At 33.1% G+C, this 20207-nt stretch overlaps 3 protein-coding genes across 3 annotated transcripts; all 3 read left to right on the top strand.

Moving 5' to 3' along the window:
- The first annotated feature begins 1746 nt into the window (after positions 1-1746).
- Positions 1747-6091, top strand: LOC112522420 (fructose-bisphosphate aldolase 3, chloroplastic). The gene is made up of 6 exons (XM_025131520.1): positions 1747-2018; positions 3288-3557; positions 3734-3843; positions 3987-4077; positions 4515-4784; positions 5607-6091. The coding sequence occupies exons 1-6, from the start codon at positions 1860-1862 to the stop codon at positions 5883-5885; spliced, it is 1179 nt and encodes a 392-aa protein (XP_024987288.1). The 5' UTR covers positions 1747-1859; the 3' UTR covers positions 5886-6091.
- A 4055-nt stretch (positions 6092-10146) lies between these two features.
- Positions 10147-10945, top strand: LOC112522422 (calcium-binding allergen Ole e 8-like). The gene has a single exon (XM_025131521.1). The coding sequence runs from the start codon at positions 10221-10223 to the stop codon at positions 10707-10709; it is 489 nt and encodes a 162-aa protein (XP_024987289.1). The 5' UTR covers positions 10147-10220; the 3' UTR covers positions 10710-10945.
- A 2206-nt stretch (positions 10946-13151) lies between these two features.
- LOC112522560 (sec-independent protein translocase protein TATC, chloroplastic-like) lies at positions 13152-19698 on the top strand. The gene is made up of 4 exons (XM_025131757.1): positions 13152-13472; positions 16824-17119; positions 18123-18413; positions 19265-19698. The coding sequence occupies exons 1-4, from the start codon at positions 13229-13231 to the stop codon at positions 19472-19474; spliced, it is 1041 nt and encodes a 346-aa protein (XP_024987525.1). The 5' UTR covers positions 13152-13228; the 3' UTR covers positions 19475-19698.
- The last annotated feature ends 509 nt before the right edge of the window (positions 19699-20207 follow it).

Here is a 20207-nt window from a genome sequence, read left to right as displayed (position 1 = left end):
TTGAGTTGGTTTAAGATTTTTCAAACTGTAAGTATTGGATTGAGTTGTTCAAATGTCTTCAAGCCGATCAACCCAACCCATGGGCACCCTACTTAGAACCGGTTCCGGTCCTAGACTAGGCCCAAATCAGTCCCAAGTTCTTTTTCCAAAAAATAATTTTGAATATATAAAAAATCTTGTTTGATGATTTTCTTTTTTGGATAATATCTTATTGAAATAATCTTTAAAAGCACTAATTGATTCATTCAAATACATTTTAAATATTTTTTACAAAAAAGTATTGTACATGTTTTTATAATTACGAATTTTAAAAATTGGTATGGAAACACATAAAAAAACTTGAAAAACTTCCAAAAGAACTTGGAAAACTTAAAATAAACATGAAGTTTTTAGTAAAAAAAAACTTGAAAATCTTATAGAAATCTTAAAGACTTGATCAATAATTTATAAGACTTATTTATAAAAAAAATCGAGCCTATGTGTCACCGTTCCCGGGTCTTAAATTTCGTAAAAACCATAATTGGTTACTTACTGTCCGACCACTCATGGTCCCTACCGTCTCAATTAGTCCTAGTCCTGGTTACACGTCGGTTCTAGGCCGTTATACGTCGGTTCTAGGCCGAAACGAGTCTATTTTGACCATCTCTACTATGACAATTTAACATCCAATCATATAATAAAAATAACACTATTGCATCGAAATGTTTTTCGTAGAGAATCTGTTAGAAATGTTTTTCGTGCATCTCCAGCAATTATGCAAAAATAGAGTTATGGAGATTTAATAGATTTTTGTTCCAACAGTTATGGTATAATGTATGCTAAAAAAGAAAATATACTTAGTGGAAATCTCTAAATTTGGAGAAATCTGTAAAACTTATTATTTAAAAGAAAAAAAATATTTATTCTGTCTTACCGATAGAAGACACTAAAATTAAATATTTAGAGAAAGAAAATTATTTTAATATATTTAATAATATAATTAATGTTTAATTTTTTAAAGCTAAATAACTATTGGAATTAAATGTATTTTCTTAAATTTTGACACTTTATTTTAAAAAAATTAAAGCATCTTTAACAACTATACAAAAATAAAGATTTTGGAAATACAACAATTCTTTTTATTTCAATAATTATGGAGCCGTTTACTAAACACTTTGGTAAGTGCTTACTGAATAAATTTCCTCATCGGATGAATATGAGAATGACCAAGAATCTTACTGGGTAAGAGCGATGAAAAGAATGGAGAGTCTTACTCAGTAAGTGAGGATGACGACTCTTATCCAGGTAAACGCTTACCCAATAAATTGTTGCATTATATATTTTTTAATATACTAAAATTTTACGCATCAAAATAAAATCATAATGTAGACTCCTATAGGTAAGCGCTTACCGGATAAACAATTAAGTAAACGGCCCCTATATTAAAATGGATGCTATAATATTAAAAAAAAAGACAAATAAAAATATCTTTAAGTTTAAATCTTTTTCAAAATTTTATATATAAAAAAAAAGAAAAATAATATTTTAATTCTTAGATGTCAACAAAAGATTGAAGGTAATCTTACGGTCCGAAGGTTATTTTCCGATTGTAACATAAAAAGGGTAAAATCGTCATTTGAAAATCTTGAAACGAGGACAAAAGCGTCAAATCACCGAAAATGACACCTACCACAGTTTGGTAGTTCCGCACACCACCATTGTCTTTATATAGTCCCCGACTCTGCCTGCGGACTCCCCAAGAGAACAACTTGCCATCCTTCTTGTTATAACCAACCCTCCGTCTCACTCCCCTTCTGAAATCTCTCTCTCTCTCTCTCAACTTCTATTCACACACATCGGAAATCTCGATTCGATTCTCCATGGCGTCTGCAAGTTTCGTCAAGCTAAACGCATCTTCTTCACCTTGGATCGGTCAACGATCCTTCGATCAACGTCCGGGATCTTCCTCCAGGTTGCCGGCCACTCGTGTATCTGTTGTTCGTGCGGGATCTTACTCCGAAGAACTTGTCAAAACCGCTGTGAGTATTGTATTCATTTAGAATTGAATTTTTGTTTTGGAATTTTAGAAATGATGTCTGATTTCGCGTTGTGTATGGAGGATCTGATTAATCGAACGGATGTGTATTGTTATTGTAGGTAGTAGTTGGTTTTAGGGTTTAGATTAATTGCAATTTGATTTAGTTGTAATGAAGTTGATCACTGTTGTGGTGTGCGGGGTGGTCGTGCCCTATTTGCATCATAAGAAGACAAAGAACGTTACGATTAAGTTTATCGCTGTTGTGGTGGGCCGGATAGTCAATAGTGATGCCCCTTTTTGCATCATAAGCAGCCAAATAACATTATATTTATGTTTGAGAGTGGTGTTGTCGGTTATTTTATTTTTTCAAAGTATTAGAGCACTCGTCTGCGAATTTTGTGGTTCAACGCATTTGTGCTTATTGATGAAAGATAATAACCAAGCTAAACCACATCAAGTGTACCAATGCAGTGTTGTGATCTTGGATAGACATATACTAATTCATCTCATAGTTGTATAACACGAACTTAAATGTTCAATGGTTAAGTGGTATACTACATACTAAGCAGTTAACGCTGCCACTTTACGAAATCAGAGTCTGGACCTTGATTTTATATAGCAATTTGATATAGCTGTCATCGCGTTGGTAAAGCGGTGCAGCGGTAATTTATTTAGGCTCATATAATAAATACAAATATTTGTATATATAAATAAGTAAAGACCTTAATATACTGTATATGTAAGTATACATAAAAAGTAAGGCAAAACAAATCAAGTCCCACACAAGAAACATAGTAACAAAGTTTGTAAAGGTTATGAATGAGATAGTTGCAGTAGCGGTAAATTGCAGTAAATCATGATCAAATAGCGGTAAAGAGTGCCGCTAATCACCGGACCAGTTTTGGTACATTGCTAACTTGCTGTACATTTTTTTGTTGAGTTACATAAATCTTTGATTTATCATTCAAATTTGATAAGCATTATTAGCTTTTTTAAGTTTTATAAATTGCCATTTAAAACCATTTCTTGAGTTTTTCCTGCCTGATTTATCAACTTATTTTCTTTCCCAGATTAACTATATATACAATGAAGCTTCCTCTTCTATAATAAAGATATGTTAATATTATTGTTGATTTTAGAAAAACTTAAGAAAAAGAAGTTAAAAGTGGGGAGCATGAAGATGTTAAAAGCGATATTCATTATGATTTCTGAGCATTTATGTTTTATCCTTGGTAAAATACTGATTGTTTTTTTTCTTTTGGTGGAATAGAAAACAATTGCGTCACCTGGTCGAGGTATCCTTGCTATTGATGAGTCAAATGCCACTTGTGGGAAGAGATTGGCATCTATTGGATTGGACAACACTGAAGCCAACAGACAGGCCTATAGACAACTTCTGTTGACAACTCCCGGCTTGGGTCAATATATCTCTGGTTCCATCCTATTTGAGGAGACCCTATATCAGTCAACAACAGATGGAAAGAAGATGGTTGACTGCTTGCGTGAGCAAAACATTGTGCCCGGCATCAAAGTTGATAAGGTAGGATATATGGTTAAAGATGCTTGTACATGAGTAACCATTATATTTGTTCGTAAAAGCACGTCGTACTTGAATATGATTATAGCACTTCCAGTTTCCCTCTGATAAGAAGTTTCATTCTCCGTTTGGAAGATGATATTTGTAACTTCTTAACTGGTTAAATTCATGTATTACAGGGTTTAGTTCCCCTACCAGGATCCAACAACGAGTCTTGGTGCCAAGGATTAGATGGGTTGGCTTCTAGATCAGCTGAGTATTACAGTCAAGGAGCTCGCTTTGCCAAGTGGTGAGATATGTGATCGTTAGTGTAGCATTCTTCTATCATTCTGTTGGCTTACACTCTCTAGTTCAGTGATGACATTTCCAGTTTAAGTGCAAAGAATACTAATATGGCATAGTATTGATTATCCTCTTATTCTATCTTTCTAGGCGCACTGTTGTCAGCGTTCCTTGCGGTCCCTCTGCTTTGGCCGTGAAAGAAGCTGCTTGGGGACTTGCACGTTATGCTGCTATTTCCCAGGTTTGGTGATAACTGTTTTCCATCCACTGTTTCTTGCCTAATCATATATGCTTGTGCACAACCAATCAAAAACTGGAAAGTAGACCACCAGAAAAGGTTCCTTGAGGACATCTGGTTTGTATTACTTTCATCATCTGCTCACAAATCCGCCTCACTTGTTTCATGATATTTTGTAGTTTCCCATTCAATCAACCAAGGACATAAACAATTACTTTTACTTTGCCATGTAATTTTTGGTAGCAATTACTGTAAAATTTTGTTGCTGCCTGGAAACCCAATTGGCATACACTGGTAACTCGACACTTTTAGGCTCATAAAGATCCTCTATTATCTGCTAGTTTTTTAGATCAAGAAAAACTTGATGTTTGTAGAAACAATGATAATTTAGTTGACTTATTGTGTCAGCTGCAATTGAGTATACTTCTCGTTTTGTGTAGGACAATGGGTTGGTGCCTATAGTGGAGCCCGAGATTCTTCTTGATGGCGACCACCCCATTGAGAGGACACTTGAAGTAGCTGAAAGAGTTTGGTCAGAGGTCTTCTATTACTTGGCAGAAAACAATGTTATGTTTGAAGGAATTTTGCTTAAGCCCAGCATGGTTACACCAGGGGCTGACCACAAGGAAAAAGCTTCCCCGGAGACCGTTGCCAAATATACACTCACCATGCTGAAGAGGAGGGTCCCACCTGCAGTTCCAGGAATCATGGTAATTATACCTGGTCCATCACATCTCTTTTTCTCAAGATCGAAGTCAATACGTTTTTAAGTTCCTTGCACACATACTTACTAATTCAGCCTGACCTATAGTTATTTTGCCTTTACTAGAACATCAGGAAAACATTGCCACATCTAGTTAAATTTGAGCCAAAAGAAAAGTAGCTATTTTGAACAAAATATAAGCTATTTGAATCTTTGATTAATTGGAGAAACATGATATAACTTGTATGAATCACATAGGAGAGTTGAGAAGCACCTTTTTTGGGGAAAATACTTGATTAAGTCTGAGAATTAGACAATTTATACACTAGGGGTCAGAGGACAAAGAAGTAGGAAGGAAGGGTGTTTTTTAATTAGGGTGCATTTGGTATTGCGGGACAAGATGGAACAAGACAGAACGAAAACTTGTTGTCCCACGTTTTGCGCAACAACTATACTGATGACAAAAACATGCAGTTTCTTTCCCACCAAAAAAGATGGAAAATAAAGCACGGAGGTGGGACAAGAGAAGTAAATTACTAAACCACCCATCTCAAATTAAAACCACCTATAATTCTTTCATCCACCTAGCTCACTCTTGCCAGTTCCGTGCCGTCTTATCCTGTATGCACACACCGATTTGATGATTGTGGTTTAATTTCTTAAGATTAGTTCCTGTGATTTCCACACGTGGTGGTATATGATGGTAGTGATATTATTGTTAACGAAACCATATCATGATTCCTTAACTAACTGCTCAAAATTAAAATTCAACCGCATTGATGAAATGGTTGAGACGAGAAAAGCTTAGTTTAGAATTTCGGTTGTGCAGTTCTTGTCAGGAGGTCAATCTGAAATGGAAGCTACACTAAACCTACATGCGATGAACCAAAGCCCCAACCCATGGCATGTGTCCTTCTCGTATGCACGTGCCCTTCAGAACTCCGTGCTCAAGACATGGCAAGGACGGCCAGAGAACGTTGAAGCCGGCCAGAAAGCACTTCTATCACGTGCAAAAGCAAACTCCCTGGCTCAGCTCGGGAAGTACTCTGCTGATGGAGAAAGCGATGATGCTAAGAAAGGAATGTTCGTCAAAGGCTACACCTATTAAGGTAGTTGCTTCCATTTTGCCTTGTGCTTGTAATTCTAGACTTGTTTGAATAATCGAGAAAGACGATGAGAAAACTAAGAACTGACCCTTGAATATGTACACACCACCATCTTAAAGCTGATGGGTCGTATACATTTTTAAAAGATTCGTACGTATAAGGCTAGTTTTGTGCAAATGAGCATCGAGTTTTGTTCTTGTTTGTGTAATTTGGTTTCGTTTCATTGGCATTTTGTGACCTTGTGAAGTCTCTATGAAGGCCACGGAATTACGGGGGTAATCTATTAAAATGGAAGTTTTTTGCATTGGATATTGATAGCGTTTTGCAAAAGCTTTAGGAATGACTTGGTAAAATACTAGAATTCTCTTCAAAACCTTTTTCTGTATCTCTCGCTCCATTGATTCTTTAAAAATAGCTTTTGAAAAAAACTTTTTATGTCTTCGATGCATGATTTAACCATTTCATGATATAAAAAAGGTGTATATAATAGTTGTTAGAATAGAATGGTTGTTGGATTTGAATAAATATTTTATAAGATTTTAATTTTTAATACTTTATTTTTTTTAAAAAAGTTGTAACATAATTGTTGGAGATGCTCAACTATATTAAGAATGCAACGAATGTGTAGATTATGATGCTTTTTGACGACTTTGCCTTCTTATGTCATGTTAAAAGAATTGGTTGAAATTTATTGAAAAGAATATATGTTAAAACAATATTTTCTTTTCAAATCTTAAACATTTAGAAGAAAAAGAAACCACTTGGTCAAAATCTCTTGGCCATGTTTGGTTTGATAAAATGATTCTGAGGGATTTACATTTCATATAAGAATCTGGAATCAAAGGGATTTGAATGAAATTGAAATCCATTATTATAAATAATTTGTTAAAAACAAATTACAACTAATTATAAAAATAATTGAATCATCTTATTGTTAATTTATTATTGGAAAAAAACGTTTTTAACATATTTTAAAAAGGTTATTTATATATAAGTCGTTTGAAATTCCTTGTAATCCAACCATCCTCATGGGATTTCAAAATCATATGTTCGAGAGATTTCAAAGACATCTTAAGATTTTTCAAATCCGAACAACCCTACAAAGCAAACATAGGATTAGAATGAATTTTAGTTCCAAATCCCCAAATCATTTCCATTACTGCCCATCAAATGATACCTTAGACTGTTACTGTGTTTACTAAAATTGTTGGTAAAAAAGAAAAAAAGAACTATTTGATCAAAATCTCTTACTTTAGATAGCGTCTACTGAAATTGTTGGTTAAAAAAAAAATAAGCATTCCATCGGAATTTCTTAATCCAAATAGTATTTACTCAAATTGTTGGTAAACAACCTAAGAAGAAAAAGAAAGCATTTGGTGTTTCATTAAAAATAACAAACAAACTACTTAGATTTGTTTGTTTTATCATATCTCAACCATTATACCACAACCCTTATGAAAAATGTTTAATCAAACCTTAACCACTATACCACAACCTCTGTATAAAATTTAAAAAGTTGAAAGTCACAATATAGGTAAATCACCTCAACCAATTAAACGTTGGAAGCTTGATTTTTCAATTTTTCTGATTAATATATTATGGGTGTTTGGGATTGCTTATAAAAACAACTTATTGACTTATTTCAGTGTGATATCTAAAATAAGCATTTTTGAGTGTTTGGATAAACAACTTATATCGGTGTCAAACTGGTGATAAGGAGTTTTTGAAAAAGTTAAACCATTTTAACTTATAATAAATTGATAAGTGTTTTTGTAGAAAAACATAAGTTGTTTCAAATAAGCAATCCCAAACACCTCCATTGTTTGCGAGTGATTCTTGATCCTAAGACCAAATACAAGATTTTAGTCACACAATGATACGTGATTTTAATCACACAATGATAATATTATTATATTATAAAAAAGATAACAAAGATAAACCAAATCAAATGAGTCCAGTATTGACATCCTGAGATGAGGTTTGGGGATAAGAGTTATACGTGCTTGATATATTATAGACTATGATAAATTATGGTGTGGTATGATAAATCGATGGCCATATCATTCAAATAATTGCTTCAGTTTAAACAACTTAATAGCTTTGGATATAGCGATGCACGTATCTAATGCAGTGGTTTATTTTGGTGCATGAGATCTATTTTGCATTTCCATATAATTTTAAGAGTAAAGGTTAATTTTGGTCCATAACATTCACAATTTTCAACGGGTATCATCACGTTTGTCAATTCCAAATGGTTTTCGTGCCTTTGTCTAACGATCGTTAACTTTATCCATTAAGTCCAACTAAATAAGGGGTGTTTAGCCATTTTTACTCTTTTCATCATATTAGAACAAAATATATATATTCTAATTTTAGATTGTAAAAAATGAAAAAACTAAAGGTGAGGGTTATCCTTATTTTTATTTTTTTTACGATTAAAAATTTACAAATGTAATATGTTTTTTTTAATTTAATATAAAATTTGAAAATTAGTGAAAATGATTGACTATTATTAGTAATTAACAAACACAAGACATACATAGCCACCGTTAGATAGAATTCTAACGACCGTTAGATATAAGGACCAAAACCATTTAAAATTTGATAAACATGAGGGACTAACTCCGAATTCTAAAATTTAAGGACAAGATCAATTGAAAGTATAAATATTAAGAACCAAAATTAAACTGCTCTACAATAAATTTTAGATATTTGTTATTATAATAAGAAATGTCATGTCAACACTATTGTATATGTGGACAGCCTATATGGATGATGAGATGACAAATAAACCTGGTATAGTGGGTAAATTTAATTAAAAATGTTACTCAATGCTATAATGAGTAAACTTTTGAAAGAACGATGCCCTAATAGAAAATATTTTGAAAGTACATTGTTGTAATAAGAAAAATTGAAAGTAATGCTATAATAAAAAAAAATTGTAAAAATAGGTTGCTATTTCATGCATTTTGTAAAACTAGAAGGGTACTCGCACAATGCAGCGAGATACATCTCGATTTTAATGTTTAGTGTTATTTATTTTTGTCTTAGTCGATGTTATAATATGGTCTTACGTAGTTTTGAGAAAGCGATAACGTTTTTATTTTTGAATAAAATATAAATATGAATATATCATAAAAAATGAAAAAAAAATATTGATATTAGTACAAACTATCTAAAATATTTCGTTTTTTTGTATATTTCTTTAATTCATTTTTTATTTTTGGTTTAATAATATAATTTTTTATAAAAATAATAATTAAGTATTTTGTTAGAAATCAATGATTATCCTAATTATATTTTAGATTTTTTATATTTAAAATGAAATGTTTATCTGTAGTTAGTTACACGAATTCAAACATGAAGCTTTAATAAGTTGTACTTACGTTCAATTTACTTGTAATATTGAATTTTAAGTAATATATATCAATAAACAGTACTTCATGTATAGAGAATGGTTTTTAAGAATTTTTATCAAATGTTTTATAATCTATATATATATATATATATATATATATATATATATATATATATATATAAGAAAAAACAAAGATATTTGAGGTGACATCATGAGAATTGAGTATTGAGGTGTTGGTTAATTGTGGTTGAGTTTGAGATATCCACATTAGTGAATAGTTGAAAGATTTGAACAAAATGAAATATATAAGAAAGGTGGATTTGATGCATTTGTGTCAAACAATGTGGTTTGCCTCATAGAGTTGTCTTTCTTTTTACAACTGTTGCTATAACTTAAGTACTCCTTTAATTTTCACTTGAAATATTATAAAACGTTTTTTTTTCCATAACTTCAAATGAAATTTCAATTAAATTTGTTACAAAATTAACATCGTGATTTTGTTACCTTATATGAGATTTCAGTTAGAACTGTGACTTCTAATTAAACAAACTACTAACATTAGTCAAATATTTGTAAGAATACTATGTAACATCATTCTCGAGCATAGTTAGATAACTTAAATTAGCAGATGTTCTAAAATTGTTGTCAACTTCTCTTAAAAACTTTTAATGTTAATAAGTAGTTACCAGATACATTTGCCTAATTTTTTTAAAATTAAACTTTAAATTTTAATCTATAACATTTCTTTTAAAGAGATATTACAAACAGTACATAACCACGGTTGGAACACTATTATACTACAGATAATGATTTGAATAATCACGACCGAATAAAAAGGATGGTTTTATATATCCACGTAAACATGAGCCTTCCATGCATTGGCAGTTTACCACCTCACATTCTCACGCCTCCTTTTCTTCCATATTCATCCCTCGTTTGTTCCAACACACACAAAAAACAGATCGCAAAATTTGCAGAAATGGCGACGGAAAAAAGCAAGCTATCGGTTTTCCCGACCGACAGGGAAGAAGTGAAGGGCATTTTCAACCGTTTCGATGCCAATGGAGACGGTAAGATCTCCGAGGAGGAACTCATTCACGTCCTGAAGGCACTCGGATCCGACACGTCTCCCGACGAGGTGAAACGGATAATGTCTGAAGTCGATACCGATTCCGACGGTTTCATTAGCATCGATGAGTTCGTCGGATTCTGTAAAGGAATCGCTAGAGAATCTGAGGGCGACGGGATCGATGATCTCAGGGAAGCGTTTAAGCTCTACGATCTGAACAATAATGGACTGATCTCCGCCAGCGAGTTGCATCAGATATTGACTCGGCTGGGGGAGAGCTACACCGTTGATAATTGTGCGAACATGATTAAGTCGGCGGATTCCGATGGCGATGGTTGCGTCGATTTTGAAGAATTCAAGAAGATGATGTCGAAAAACTCAAGTGACGGCGCACGGTAGGATAGCAGGTGCGATTACACTGGATCTCTGCTCTCATGCAAACTTTATTTTTCCCCCTTTGCATCTAGTCATTACTTTTGGCAAAGTATATTGAGAAACTTAAACACAATTCGTTTGTTTTTATTAAGATATCATGATATATAATGTGCAAGTTTTCTGGTTAAATTACAGATTTCATGTATATCACAATTTTGTTGCATTATATGTATTCAATTTGTTCTAAAATTTTATCTACGATCTACCCTACATATTTTGTTAGCTTTTGTTTGCTTGTTTATGTACATGTCATCTAATCACTTCATATGATGAATAGAATGGAGAAGAATATGTGATATGGAAGTTAATGTTTCTTGGCTCCAATTGCAAAAGGTTTTCAATGCAAACTATGATCTATTTCTATTTTCGATGTGGTTTTTCTGTAGATATTAGTAACAAGTATGATCCAGTTTCTCAAGTAATAATAGCAACTTAATTATATGTGATCTAGTTATTATTTGCATGGGTCAACAAAATATTATTGTTTTTGAAAGAAACAAATTCCTAAATCTATTTAAAAGGGTGTTTCAGATATATGATTGCTAATTTACTAATTTTTTTAGAATAAGTCATCAATCAAATGTCATATTCCTATATATGATAGTTAAAACATTGGTTTATGGATTGTTATTTGCACTCCTTTAATGTTAAAATTAGGTCAATTTATGCATTGAAAATATAAAAAAAAAAAGTTTCGATGTTGATTTGTGTGAGGAGTAAAGTACAGGTTCGGGGTGCATTTAGCATGTATAGGGGTGCAACTAGTCTCCCCTTGTTTTAGGTCAATTAATTATATAAGTTGGATTTACACTTTCAACTTGTATTCATAATTGGTATAATGGAGTTTAATCATTTCAGAACTAAAAAATTGTGAGTTTCGTGAGAAATTCTACCTTAAGTTTTTGTTTCATATGATTTCTTTTTATCTAAGTATAATATTTAATATATTGAAACATATATTTGTTCCATAATATATTCGTTTTATATATATTTGGTTCACACTGTGAAACTTATTTTAGATGTACTTTTTGTTTTACAAACATGCAAAAAAGGTTCACATTTATGAACCGAGTACATGTAAACAAACACATTGTAAAATAAATATATGTAATAAATATATGTTAATCACTATATTAAATTCTAGTCATAGATGAAAAAAAAATCATATGAAATAACATATATACTAGTTCTCGGAGACACGATTTAGAGAGTTCTCAAAAGAAGATCCCTCTATTATATCATGAAAATATTTTCCTCTTAGTACAAGCCAACCACCAAACACGACGTGAAACCCTATCTGAAATTAACCTAAGAAATCAAGGCATTCTCCAAGAAGTTAACATCACCAGCTTGGACAAGAGAAGTTAAAAAGATACAAATATGACAATGTAGTAAGATTCTCTTAAGTATGCTTACTAACTTTTCCAAGCTCCCCTTCTAGTACACGATCCACTAGCCTGCCTTTTTTATGGTGGAGTTCAAATATTGGTACAACGATAATTTTTTGATTGAAGCAAATTTATGGATCAATTTACAAAATCAATATTTGAATACAATTTGTCATTATACAATTTAAACTAATAGATGATCACAAACAACTTTTCATTCTTTTATTTCTTTATTGTTTTACAATTTTATGCATCAAAGTTTCTTAATTCGTTTATATTGTAATTTTTTTTACAGGACTCATAAAATGTAAAAGTTCAAAAATACATATAAATTATTTTAGATCTCATCTCTGCATGAGATATGTTGAGCTGGTTTGATTTACAATAATAATTGACAAGGTTTTCATGGAAATTATTCAAAGTAGCCATTTCAGCCTTATACATTTATCTGTTGGTCATTTCTTTCTCAAATTTTTAAAATTGTCATTTACATTCGTAAGTAGCAAAGGGGTCAAAATATAAAAAAGAAGTTTCTGAACATGCTCTGCAAGTATAAGGACCAAACCTGTGAAATTCCAAATACTTGGCAAGTAGCTTTAACTAATTTACAGACTTGCATTTGCGGACCATGTTCAAAAACTTTTTTTACATTTTGACCCATCTGCTAGTTGAGGAGATGTTACTTGCGGATGTAGTGACATTCTAAAAATTTTGGGAGAAAAATGAATTCGAGGTAAATCTGTCCGATAAAATGGTCCTTTTGAGCAATTTCCCAAGTTTTTTATGCTTTGTCTTTTTTTCCCCTCAAGAAGTATTCAGAAAGAAAAAAAAAGTTTGAAGGTAGTGAGACGTAATTATTCAAAATAATGGGATACTTTTCACATCCTACAATACATAAGGGGGTGTATTCACATTTTCCTGAAAAAGAACATCGAGCGCAAGATTAGAGCACTGTTGGTGTGGTTTTGCTAACATGCACCATGCCTTCTAATGTGTATAAATACGGACCGGTCATGTTCATGAGTATACAATATCGAATTTCAGTAAAAGCCCAGAAAATTGGAGTTTAAATTACACTTGAAAAAATAAAGAAAAATGGCAAGTACAAACGCTCTCGTCAATCTGCAGCTCAACACAAACAATTGCTTCAACTGTGTGAGTTCAAGAACAAATCATTCAAATTCTTTGCAGATCAATCAAAGAAAGACCTACTTGAATGTCTCAAATAAGAGGCAAAACAAGGTTAATAGAGTCGTTTGCTTTGCTCTTGAAGATGTGAGGGATATGCAAAGAAAGCTTGGTATTGGGGGTACAGGAGCAGTTGTTGAAGATAAGTCTAGTAAGTTACAGCCTAACTTGAATTCTTGTTGTTTAATCGATTTAGGCCTAGGGTTTTTTGGTTTATCTTTACATACTTGAAGAATTCTTGTATTGCGTTTATGTATTTCTTTTTTATTTGACGAATTTGTTATTAACCTGATTGATCTTGTTGAGTGATTACGTTGAATTTTGTTGTGTTTTAGGGTTTAATGGAATTAGTTGTATATTTTGTCAGATCAATCTATGAAAGTACTGGATGATTTTCTGGAATATGTTGGTTAATTGGTTCTTTAACTTTGTGAACATTTGATACTTCGTTGAAAGAGCGATGTACTTTTGTACTTGGTTTTTGTTGCAAACTAACTACGAACAAGTTGCAAGAACCAGATATTTAACTTATTTTAGACATATTTATGAAAATGTAAATGCAAATACTTGGCACATGTTGTCCAACATCTTTCCATTCTTGGGAAGTTTTTTTTTGGCAGAATAATATCTTTCTCCACAACAAAAACTTAGATACGGTGGTTTCAAAATGAATCAATTGTATGAAATGAATCAATCGTGGATGCAAACCTCCTTTTTGTTGATTATCTATGTTTTCTATGGACTTCATTTCCTTAAGTTTCTATTACATGTTTGGCGTTTGTTTGATTCATAATCAAAGGCCTAGGTGAGTTAAATTGACTATTTGTTTCCTAAGGCAAGATTTGAACAGGGAAATAGTTGAGATTCAGCTGTTGTTTGATGTGGGAACAAGACCTAATGAACTTGAACTTTTAGGGAAGCCTATTGGAACCATTGGGACACTTATGGGATTGGAACTTTGATTAATATTAGTTAGTTTTTGTAATTTCTTCATCCTTCAATAGACAATGCATTGTTTTAATCTGTACAGAGCATGATTCACAGGTGTAATCTGGTAGATACCGTAATAACCTTTTTCTCTTCAATTCACTTCAAGACCATTGCCTCTGTTATGCCCCTAGGGTACTCCTGTGCTTTTGTTTGGACATTACTTTTTAAGTGATGTGCAACAAATGTTTCGATCATAACTCATCGCTCTGCATGCCCAGTGAAAGAATCATTATACACTGTAACAAGGATGTTGGATCAATGAAAAGGCTAAATAAATAGGTATTGAGGATCAAAAAGGGTAGTGGAGAATGGAGGTGAATGAATAAAGCGTATAGTTTATCTATACTTTCTTGGTCCCATAATTTCCTTTTTTGGATGTCCTGGAACTAATCCTACATTTCCATTTTTAACAAAGTTCCAATCCAGAATTATGTCTATGCTCATTAGTAACCTATTCAAGATATGCTAGCATTGATTTGGTCAAAAATTCCCGGTTGTATCTTTTTAAAGGATATTTTGGACATATGATGAATATCAAATCATATATATTAAATGATGTGCTCGGTCAAACGTCACATTTACTTTTGGACGAAAAGAATATCACCATCTAGTTGCACTAAGTAATTGACAAAGAGGATTCTTTTCTAGTTTGAAGCATCATAAGTTAAGAGGATCCTTAACATATGTACTTTCTAAATTTACTTTTTGAACTATATTGTTGCTCGCAGGTAGGCCTACCATTAGGTGGACATAGTGACACCATAGAGGCTTGTGTGTGGGAAGACCTCTTCCTTTGGCACTATTTACCATGTCACGCTACTTTTCTTGCATACTTGTTGTATATAAACATAATCCTACTTTGCACGTCGGGGGTCTTCACGGAACGACCTCTCTACCCCTTGGGGTAGAGGTAAAAGATCTGCCTACGTCCTACCAAAGTTGTTAAAGGCTCAAGGCGCACTTAGGCACAAAGGGTTCCTAGGGCCTAGGCGTGAAGCGCGGTCCTCAGGAATGTGAGGCACATCTTATAAAAAGAAGTATATATACACACACAGTTACACACAACTCAAATATGTTGCAAGTACAGGCCTCCACTGCAACAACCAACAGTACTTCGATAGAGGTAGAAGGGAGAAGGGTTTAAAGCGTGAGCCGTTAGGGAGAAGTTTTAAGGTCTGGCTATTAGGGTTTTACTTATATCATCTATTTTCACCTCTTGTTTTAAGAAGTCTGGAAGATAAGAAGATGAGAACTTATTTAATATGAGGGTTTGAATGGGTATTTAATAGTTCTTTATAATGCACGTTTAGGCCTACACTGCGCCTCAGCCAAGGCACAGGTCCTTAGTGAGCCCCGTGAATACGCCTAGCCTCAACTTTGAAAAAGCCCAAGATCTTGTGCCTTATGAGCCTCAAAGCCTAGGCGTGCTTTTAACAACTATGCATCCTACCTTCCCTAGACCCTACCTCTATGTGGGATATTTATAATGTCAAGCATCTTCTTGACTTGATAAAAGAAGTTTAGTTGTTTCTTTTTGATGTGTGAATGATCCAAGTCAATGATGATCATAGGGGTTTATTTGATAAAAGTAGATGAAAAGCATTGGATGACCATTCAAGTTATGAATAAAAAGCGACCGTCTACTTTTGATGCTAGATGGAGAAATGTTGTTTGATAAGTCTTATATATGGAACATTTTAAGCAAACTTTAGCATGTCATTAGGAAATTTGTACAATTTTAAAGCATAGAGAATGATCATAGTTATTTAAAAAAAATACATTAAAAAACTAAATATACACCTATTACAACTTTGATTACAAGTGATAAACCATAAAACAATTAAGAAAAAGAAGTAACAAAATCAAATTATAACAATGTGAAGGGAAAATACATTAAAATAATGCAAAAGAAAAAATATACAAAAACTAAGGGGCCATTTACCAATCGCTTACTGGGTAAGTGCTTAGCGGGTGTCACTTACCTTAGAGATGAGCATGACAAGGACCTAGAATTTTACCCGGTAAGTGAGGAAGAAGACTCTTACCTGCTAAGTGTTTACCGGGTAAAAAATGTTTACCAACAATTCATTTTGATGGCTGAGGATGTTACCCGATAAGATAAGTTAGGGTGGTGCTCTGCCGGTAACTGCTTATTGGGTAAGCGTTTGCTAAACGGTCCCTAAGAGAAACAAGGAAACAGAAAACAGAGAAAGAAATTTAACAAAAAAAGGTGTGGGAGGAGATTTTAGGTTGAAGAAGAAATGGATATTTCTGTCCACAAATAAATCAGAATGTACATATTTGTATGACTCATTAAGATGCAAGCAGGATCATTAGGACTCGATCAAATGAAGAAACAAACAGTCATAATCAAAATATGTCTTACCGAATAAGTTTGGTGCCAAATGAACGAGCCCTTGGTATTTGCAATTTCATTGTTTGCTTATTGCTAAATCCAACCTGAACTTAGTCTCCGGTTTCATGGTCTCTTTGTTTGCTATTTTGCTTATAGAGGTGGCTGATAAGATAACAGAAGAGAACCTTAATCCAGAAAAGGGGAGCGCACTCTATAATTTTCTGTATCCAGATAAGGAGCTTCTACCAGAAGATAAAGAAATGAGTATTTTCGATCATCTGGAAGAGCTGCGAGAACGATTATTTGTGTCGGTTTTGGCTGTTGGAGCGGCCATCATGGGATGCTTTGTGTACTCAAAGGAACTCATAATGCTTCTCGAAGCTCCTGTTAGAACTCAAGGTGTTCGATTCTTGCAGTTGGCTCCTGGAGAGTTTTTCTTCACAACTATAAAGGTCAGCGTTGATCCCATATGCATTTTGATCTCGTATCAATTTTCACATTATTTTTTCTGTTCGTCAAACAAAAATATACCTTTCGACTTTTGGGGTCAAACAGTAACTTCAATATCTAATTTTTGATCTTATTACAAATATAGAGGTGTAATCATTTGTTAACCGATTAATTAGTATTAGTTTTACAAACTCATCTGAACCGTTCATTTTTCATCAAAGGTTATGGTTAAATTGGAGGTTATAAAATGATGAAAATGGAAAGAAATTAAATGAAGGGCAATTTGGAACAAATTGTGTTTTATTTTTGGAATTAAATTCATTTTCTTTATCCCTTGGATTCTATTTTAATTTCATTTATCCCTTAGATTCGGTTTTAATTCCAATTATCCCTTAAATTTGATTATTTTTTAAATTAAACTTCTTTCTTTTTGTCTATGAACTTTGGTTGTTCCAAAAAGTTAATCAAAGTTTGTAGGTGAAACCAGAAAGTGAATGAGATAATTAAGGTAGTTTTAACAAAGTTCATAGGTGAAACGATGATTTTTGTTTAAATTTCATAATGTTGTTTAATGTATGAACTTTGGTTGTTCGAAAATTTTTACACAAAGTTCGTAGGTGAAACCAAAAAGTTTGAAACAGTGATTTTTGTTAAAGGTTCATACATGTTCTTTTTGTTGCAAGATTATTGTGATTTGAGTGTGAATTATTAGCAGAAAACGAAGGTTCAAAGTTGAAACTATTGAATTTTAGAAGGAATGAGATAAATTATGGAATGTGATAATTAAGTGATAGAGAAAAATTATGATGATTGCTTGAGATAAATTAAGCAATGTAATATAAATATATAAAAAGACGAAAATACCCCAGTTTGTAAAGTTAATACTAATTACACGGTTAACAAAAGAAGCTGCCCCTACAAATATATTGGTACCCTCTTCCATTTGTAGCATTTGTCTCAAAGTTCCAACTTTATAATCAAACTTTTATGAAAAATTGTATGTAGGTATCTGGATACTGTGGCATTCTTTTAGGAAGCCCTGTGATTCTATACGAGATCATAGCGTTCATTCTGCCAGGACTAACAAAATCGGAGAGGAGATTTCTGGCCCCAATCGTGCTAGGATCCTCGATACTTTTTTATACAGGCATTGCGTTTTCGTACTCGGTTCTTACTCCAGCTGCCTTGAACTTCTTCGTTACTTATGCAGAAGGGGTTGTGGAATCTTTGTGGTCAATTGATCAATACTTTGAGTTTGTGCTCGTGCTAATGTTCAGTACAGGATTGTCTTTCCAGGTATTTATATCGTTTTTGGCAAATATTCTTGATCGTTTTCTATTCTACTCGTGTTCAATTTCAAATATGTATTCGTTTTTTTTGGATTACATTATTTTCAACACTTAAGAAAGAAGAAACAATTCAAAATAAGAGAACATATATGCTCAACCCTAAACGGGTGGAGTATTTATTGTCCTGAATCAAATAGAGACAGATCAGTTGCAAATGTAAGTTGGTATTTTTTTAAGTATATAGTGTCCCTGTGGTTTGTTAAAGAATCGTGATTTTTGTCCTTGTGGTTTAGAAATTGTGGTTTTCGTCTCTATAGTTTTTAATTCATTGCTATTTTCGTCCTTATGATTTACAATTTATTGGTGTTTTGGTCCCTGTGGTTCACAATTCTTTAATGTTTTGGTCCCTTCCAGGGACGAAAATAGCAATAAATTGCAAACCATGGGCATGAAAATCGAAATTATTAGCAAACCACAGGGACGAAAATTGTAATTTACTCTATATAGCATTTGAGTCAGCTTGCAAGAAGGTGAGAAGTTCCAAGATCATACATGATTACGTGTGATACAAACACGTAATCATATACAAAACAACATATGTTGCATTGACCGGCATATAGTGACGACCCCTTCTGGAGGTGTTGTATCACATGTAATTATGTGATATTGAAACTTCTTGCCTTCTTGAGGTGTTGTATCTATATTATTCATATACGGTAAATACTCACTCTCACCTTATATGAAGTTTGAACCCTTGACCTCCAGTGAGGCTAGGTTATACAGGTAACCAAGATATTGATGGGCCAATGACAATGACCTGTTGGTTAAAGTTTGATAGTTTTATGTGTACGTACATAGGTTCCGGTGATACAACTGCTGCTAGGACAAGTTGGTTTGGTGTCGGGGGATCAGATGTTGTCAATATGGAGATACGTGGTGGTTGGTGCGGTTGTTGCTGCTGCTATTGTGACTCCGTCAACTGATCCACTTACTCAGTTGCTTTTGGCGGGACCCCTTTTGGGTCTTTACTTTGGCGGTGCATGGACCGTAAAGCTCATTGGTCGGTAACGGAACCATCTGCTCGGTTTTCAGACATGTGGGTGTGGGTGAAATCTTAGATGAAAGAATGATTTTGTGGATGAATGTTGTTGGTGAAGGGTAGGGTGGGTATTTGCAATATTGAATTTAAAATGGGAGGGACAAGAGACGGTTTTAGTTGCAAAGCAGTTATGATTCGTTTATGTAACAGATACAATCATTCAATAAAGAGAAACCATGTTTATTATGTGAAATCCTGTGATTATATCTCAAGTCAAACGATCGACAAGTCGCATAAGAAAATGACAAACAAGGATGTACTTCGTAAATTGTAAGATTACGTTATCATAGCATCTCAAATGGAGGTTCTTGTAAGAATTATTATTGGAGATGGTTCTTACAAATTATATACGTTCTTATTCTTCCGGTTCTTGTATGGAAACCTTGATTCTTATTTTGAATTTCATATAAACTATTATTTTTTATGGTTCTTTTACTTTTATATAATAATTATTGATGTTGAAAAAATACATGAAACTCACAATAGGGGTCTTATATGTTGAAAATTTTTGCAGGTTTTCAATTTGATGAGTTAGAAATGATATGATAAGAAAAAATACAGTAAGTGGGTTCTTTGAAGCTGCGTTAAGCATTACAACTCCAGTACTGGTTTTCAGGTCATGCCATTTCTTTTGAAATAGTTTAGAATGCAACAAATATAATTTGTTATAATTGTATAAAGGATAATGCTACATGCATCTTT

Source organism: Cynara cardunculus (genome assembly GCF_001531365.2).
Source record: "Cynara cardunculus var. scolymus isolate 2C chromosome LG 12, CcrdV1, whole genome shotgun sequence".
Lineage (NCBI taxonomy): Eukaryota > Viridiplantae > Streptophyta > Magnoliopsida > Asterales > Asteraceae > Cynara > Cynara cardunculus.
The sequence above is the reverse complement of the archived record's forward strand: the minus strand, read 5'-3'. Positions and strand labels throughout refer to the sequence as shown.

What these genes read in the sequence shown, in the direction of transcription:
- LOC112522420 (XM_025131520.1), top strand. Translation starts at nt 1,860, where the DNA reads ATGGCGTCTGCAAGTTTCGTCAAGCTAAACGCATCTTCTTCACCTTGG. An exon ending in AAGAACTTGTCAAAACCGCT is followed by an intron (nt 2,019 to 3,287) that starts GTGAGTATTGTA and finishes TTGGTGGAATAG; the next exon opens with AAAACAATTGCGTCACCTGG. An exon ending in CCGGCATCAAAGTTGATAAG is followed by an intron (nt 3,558 to 3,733) that starts GTAGGATATATG and finishes CATGTATTACAG; the next exon opens with GGTTTAGTTCCCCTACCAGG.
- LOC112522422 (XM_025131521.1), top strand. Translation starts at nt 10,221, where the DNA reads ATGGCGACGGAAAAAAGCAAGCTATCGGTTTTCCCGACCGACAGGGAA.
- LOC112522560 (XM_025131757.1), top strand. Translation starts at nt 13,229, where the DNA reads ATGGCAAGTACAAACGCTCTCGTCAATCTGCAGCTCAACACAAACAAT. An exon ending in TTTTCTTCACAACTATAAAG is followed by an intron (nt 17,120 to 18,122) that starts GTCAGCGTTGAT and finishes AATTGTATGTAG; the next exon opens with GTATCTGGATACTGTGGCAT. An exon ending in GTACAGGATTGTCTTTCCAG is followed by an intron (nt 18,414 to 19,264) that starts GTATTTATATCG and finishes GTACGTACATAG; the next exon opens with GTTCCGGTGATACAACTGCT.